This window comes from Falco peregrinus, chromosome 2 (genome assembly GCF_023634155.1).
Source record: "Falco peregrinus isolate bFalPer1 chromosome 2, bFalPer1.pri, whole genome shotgun sequence".
Lineage (NCBI taxonomy): Eukaryota > Metazoa > Chordata > Aves > Falconiformes > Falconidae > Falco > Falco peregrinus.
The window spans coordinates 17,428,236-17,433,953 of record NC_073722.1 but is presented as its reverse complement, the minus strand read 5'-3'; the positions used below and the strand labels follow the sequence as shown (position 1 = coordinate 17,433,953).

At 46.9% G+C, this 5,718-nt stretch overlaps 1 protein-coding gene across 1 annotated transcript; it reads left to right on the top strand.

Moving 5' to 3' along the window:
- Positions 1–786: 786 nt before the first annotated feature.
- On the top strand, positions 787–5,354 carry SPP1 (secreted phosphoprotein 1). The gene is made up of 7 exons (XM_027781221.2): positions 787–943; positions 2,189–2,255; positions 2,360–2,410; positions 3,316–3,420; positions 3,560–3,604; positions 3,878–4,114; positions 4,596–5,354. Exons 2-7 carry the CDS (start codon positions 2,202–2,204, stop codon positions 5,046–5,048), a joined length of 945 nt encoding a protein of 314 aa, XP_027637022.1. The 5' UTR covers positions 787–943; positions 2,189–2,201; the 3' UTR covers positions 5,049–5,354.
- The last annotated feature ends 364 nt before the right edge of the window (positions 5,355–5,718 follow it).

Genomic DNA, 5,718 nt, shown 5'->3' with positions numbered 1-5,718 from the left:
TAGATGCTTTCCCCACCCCCCTTCCTTTTTCTTTTTTTAATTTGAAAAATTTCTGGCATCTGATTCCTGAAAAGGGTTCTGGAGCAGGTTTGGTGAGCAGACAGCTGTAGCAGGTGACTCAACCAAACCACTCGAGACAGTAAATGAAACTAGAAAGGACCCAGAAGGGATACAAATGAATAGAAAAGAAGTGTGAATTTCTGATAACGGTGCACAAACCCTTTTAAATTACCAGTGGCTCTTGTATACTTTTAGAAACAAGTTTCTGGCTACAAAATGCCTATTGCGACACACTAATTTTTCTTTTTCGTTTTTATTTTTTGACCCAACTCAGACCAAAAAGTCAAAAGGCCATGTTCTGAACCCTGTCTTTGTGATTCGTGTTGCAACATGTATTCCCCGGAGAGAAAATCTACAACATTGTGGAAGCGTTAACACCTTTTTGGGGAATTTTGTGTTCAGATCTCTTTCTTCCTGCATACATTACATAATTCTACCATCCTACACCCTAGAGAACAGGGCATGAAAGGTTTCTGGGAAAGCCGGTTCTGCCTTTTCACAAAAGGAGGACAGACAGGCCCTGAAGTCCTCCTACACAGTACCAAATGCTGTGCATTCAAGAGACCTGCTGGTTAATGATCTTGCCCATAAGTGATGTTTTAACCATAGAGTAGGTTTTGTTTGCTTCAAAAGCCACAAAGCCAAAGAGGAAGCATCGGAGAACGTGGGCAGGACGGCGGCCAGGAGCCTCATGACCTCATCTTTTTCCGCCACATCGGGATTGGTGGCTGTGCCTGGGACAGGGTTTAAATTCCCCGAGGTCAGAGATGTCAGGCAGTCGGGGAAGGGGAGAAAGCCAGAGTTCCTGGGAGCCAACTGGCTGAAGCTGCCACTAGGATCACTAAAAGCACTCTTGCAGCAGCTGACTCCTGCACCAGAAAAGGTAATTTTGTTCTGCTTTTTTACCTGACGTGCCATTCTGTCTGCAGCTTCATTCAAGAAAGCGTTGGGCAGGAGATCTTTGAAAACTCCTTCACTGGACAGGGACATTTGATGTTTCTCTGTGGAAAAAGGTGTGCTTTCATAGGAGCAAAGTTGCTTTAGCGATGCAAGGTATGATACATGATCACAATTTTAAATCTGTGTGCTGATAGATGTCAGAAGGAGGTTACTGAAAAGCTGGAAACTCAAAGCTGGTACTTGAACACAGAAAGCTTCCTCCCTCATGTAACCACTACCTGGCAATGTCCCTGTTTCTCCTGGCAGGTTTGCAGTTTGTGCTGCATGCTACTGAACGGACAGGACACGCACCCTTCTCAGTGTAACCCTTGAAATTGTAATACCTCTATTAGAGTGTCCTGTCTTAGGCCCAGCCTTACTAATGCATTTTAAATATGCCCTTAGTAGCCTTTTTTCCCTGCTATGATTTACTAAAGTTTTAAATGCCTCTTTTTCACCAGTAAATCAGTTTCATTTCTCAGGAATGTTCCTTATCCTGGGAATTGGTCTGTCAGCACCAGAATTTACTGCAGCTCAGCACCCTCCTAATTTCAGCAGGAATCACTCATTTATTAAATTGCTAAAACTGCCATATGAGCAGATACTTCACTTAATCTCTTGCTTGGAGAGACAGGTTATTCTGTTCAAACTTCTGGAGGGGGAAATAAAGGTCTATCAATAAGAGCAGTTTATGTTCATATAAACGGAGGTTACTCACAGCGACTCCAGTTAATAACCCTGAAAACTAGTTTTAAAATAACTGAAAAGAGAATCCAAGCCAAATCTGTCATGTCTTGTCTCTACTGACAAAACTGTGTTAAATGATGATAAACCAAAGCTGATCTTTATAGCACTTCGTTTTTCACAAGGCTTTTCCTTTGCCAGTGCAAGTCAGTAGATGACAGAAAGAATCTGCTCACCTTCTCAGTGCAGCTATTCGCACCACGGCTCTGCACTTCACAGTACCTGCTTTTAAAATTCTTGCAGCTTTTGAGTTGCTAAGTCATTACAAAACTAGCTGGGTGTGGAGTGGTAATGGAGGACAGAGGAAAAAGATTGACATGGGTAGTTTGAATCCTTAGCAGAGAGCTAGTCTCAGCACAGTGAAGTACACCAGGAGAAAGTAAAAGCTTATGGGATTTTTGTGGTATTTTACCTTGCTGACTCACTGTTCCAAAATATTTTCTAGGTAAATCGTTACGATGAAGGTGGCAGTTCTGTGTTTATGCTTTATCAGTATCACCGCTGCATGGCCAGTGAGTAAACCACAAATGCGTATCACCAATGACTTGCATATTTTCTTTGTATATTAGAAAGAAATCAATACTGACAAATGCTTTTTCTCTTTTCTCCCTTCAAGGTGAGTAAATCCAAGCACCATGCCATTTCTGCCAGCTCCGAAGAAAAATATGTAAGCTCCTTTTGTCTTTCTATGAGTTTTCTTTAATAAATTCTTCCCCCCCCCCCCCCTCTATTACACATTAGTATCAGAATACCTGTTTTACAATTGTAGCTGCTAGCAGAACATGTCCTCACCTGGCTGTTGTGAGCCAGTTTCTCAGACAGTCAAAGCAGAGAGCCACTGATGTCAGTAGACTTTTGCCATGTTAGATGTCCTGGCTGTGGACTTTTGTCAGCAGCATCTCTGGACTAGCACTGGAAATCTTAACGAAAAAAGTGTAAGCTGTCAGTTAAAAAGAGAAAAGGACTGCAGCATGGCACAGCTACTATAACCCACATTCATTAGTGTGGATCAGATGACAATATTTGGTGTTGGAAGAGCACTTTAATACAATTTCCATGATTTTTTGGAGTGGTGTAAATGAACTCTATTAAATAGTCTTCTATATAGCTATTTGATTTATACTCCATTTCCAGCTACTACCCATGTAAAATTAATTCTTTGCTCTGCTACTGCATTTAGTTTAGAGCCTTCATGATGTGGGAGATAAATCACTCTTGGTAAAAGGACCTGAGAATTAGCATAAACAATGGTCACTAGATATAGCTCCAAATTTCACTGAACAAAAAATGAGCTAGAAAAACTGATCTGAAATTCCCCAGGCTCTGCCAGTGGGAAAGGCACATCTGTATTATATTGTTTGGGTATAATGTTCATCTGGGATCATGGCTTGTTCTGAGTCCTCTTCCTACTGCAATGAATCGCTGAGGATTTGCAATTGCAGGGGGTATTGATGGCACGTATTGCAGATGCCACCTCTGCCTGAAAACAGAGGTTGTGATGCAGACAGCTTTGCTTGCTCCTGTATGCTCCTCTGTGGATTAACCCCCCCCCTTTTTTTTTTCATCTTAAAGGATGCCAGGGGCCATCACTCACACAGGTATCGACACCACCACGTGAATTCTCAGTCTTGGGAGAGTCTGGAGCACCCACAGAATGACCTGGCATCACCTCAGCAGGTAGGGGAAACTAACTGGAAGAGAAAACAGAGCACCTTTCAATGCCAAGATTTGCAAGTTAGGATTAAGTGCTTAAAGAATAGTCAACATGCTGATCAGCTCTACTGTGTACTAATAGTGAGTTTTATGTTGTTTTCAGACTCTTTACTCTTCAGAAGAAAGTGTGGACCTCCCAGTAAAACCAGTAAGTGTTCTGAACAGCAAAATGTCAGTTGAGTGCTGCAGGGCAGCCAGTGTGTAACAGCACTCAGTTTTTCCTCAATGAAATGATTTTTTTTTATGGTAACATCTCTCCTGAAACAAACCTCTCCCTTTGCTTCACCAAAGCAGGGTGAGGCAAATTCAGAGTGATTTGTGCACATAGCCCCTCAACAGTGCATAAGCGAACAGGACAGATACCAGTCTGCACATCTCAGATGTATGTTCATTTGCCTCATGCATAATAAATGTTTTCTAGCACTTCCCTGATGTGTCAAGCAAAAGCCATGAAGATGTGGATGATGATGATGATGATGAAGATGATTCCAATGACACGGATGAATCTGATGAGGTTGTCACAAGTTTTCCCACAGAAATTCCAGTAACTGTACCATTCCCCCCTTTCACCCGGGGAGACAATGCCGGCAGAGGTGACAGCGTGGGCTACAGGGTGAGGGCAGTGAAGTCTAGCAAACTCCACAAAGCTGCAAAAAAGGTAAATAGTGCTGAGCAGTGGTACCCAGGTTTTTGGAAAAGGGTAGCGAACTTGAAAATGGACATGTTATTTTGTGGGAGTCAGTTTTCAAAAGGATTGTTGAGGGGAAAATAGGCATAAGTGAAGGAATGTGTTTCCTTTCTCTGGACACTTTAAATCAGGGGGTATTGATAGCTGTCAACGTGGTGAGGCAGGACTGTAGCCTGCTGCTGCAAGCTGTGCAATACTGCAGTTTGCACTATCATGCTGTACTTGCACATGTGAAATTTGAGGCCGGGGTCAAACCTGAGTTCCTTGCAACATGAAATGTTCACGTGACACCATAAAAGACCATGGTGTCTCCAGGCAGAAATGAATCATGCAGGCTTTGAGTGTCCCTGCAGCCTATGCAGCTCACTTTGGTGAGGTACTGCAGCACCTGTTGACGGATCAGTTCCTCAGGAGTGACGACGGCTCTCTCTTGTTTTGCTCTCTAACACAGCTTATTGCGTATGATGCCACGGAGGAGGATGAGAGCGTTCCAGATGCAGACAGCCAGCAAGCAGGGCTCTCCCAGGAGGATTCTGCCACCCGCCACTCCCTGGGGAAGCACACTGTCAGCGGGGAATGGGCTGACAAGAGCCACGGGCAGGACAGCAGCGAGCTGGACAGCAAGCACTGTGACCAAAGTGTGGAAAATGACAGCTGGCAGAAATTCGACAGCCGTGAGGCAGAAGCTGATAGCAAGGCTAGTGTCAGAGGGGATAGCCACCAGAGCGTGGAAAGCAGGGAGAGACAGCAGAGCGTGGAAAGCAGGGAGAGCCAGCAGAGTGTGGAAAGCAGGGAGAGCCGCGTCTCAGCTGAGAGTCCTGACGATAACAGTAACCAAACATTGGAGAGTGCTGAGGATGCTCACGATCGTCACAGCATTGAAAATAATGAAGTCACCCTTTAAAGGGGGACGAGTGTCATGTTCCCCTTTTTCAGTTCCTGCCTAAGGGGAGGGGGTTGCAGCTTCATTTTGGGTACCTGTACAGCGTAGGGCATATGGTGACTTCCTGGGTTTGGGGCTCTTCTTTGCCCAGTGGCCTCCCCTTGGCCGCCAGCAGTGCCCACGCCCCACATGCTGTGCCGGCCTCGCGGGACGCGGTGACGGCGGTGCAGGGCGGCCAGACGACACTGTGGGCACGCTGCTCTCCGTGCTGCCAGCCTGTACTTTACTTGCTGTAACTGGATTGCAATAAAGCCACAACAACTCGTACCCGCGGGCTGCGCTGCTGTGTGCTGGGGCGGGGCGGGGGGCTCTCCCGCCGCGTGAGGGGCTTTGATGCCTCTCCAGGTTACGTGGAACAGCCGTTCCGCCGCCATCCGTGAAGTAAAACCCCTCCACCGGGCCGACTCCTGCTCGCACCGAGGCCCGGCTGGCCTGAAATACCCGGCGGCAGCCTTCCACCGCTACCGCCGCGGTGCCGCAGGGCGTCCGCTGGGCTCGGGCCCTCAGGGGGGGCGGCGGGGGTACGCGGCCGACGCTGGACGCTGGACGGGAGGGCGACTACATCTCCCTCCGTGCCCCGGGCGGCGCGGGAGGGCGGGCGCGGGGCGGAGGCGCTCCGCCCCGGGCGGTG

What these genes read in the sequence shown, in the direction of transcription:
- SPP1 (XM_027781221.2), top strand. Translation starts at nt 2,202, where the DNA reads ATGAAGGTGGCAGTTCTGTGTTTATGCTTTATCAGTATCACCGCTGCA. An exon ending in GTATCACCGCTGCATGGCCA is followed by an intron (nt 2,256 to 2,359) that starts GTGAGTAAACCA and finishes TCTCCCTTCAAG; the next exon opens with GTGAGTAAATCCAAGCACCA. An exon ending in TGGACCTCCCAGTAAAACCA is followed by an intron (nt 3,605 to 3,877) that starts GTAAGTGTTCTG and finishes AATGTTTTCTAG; the next exon opens with CACTTCCCTGATGTGTCAAG.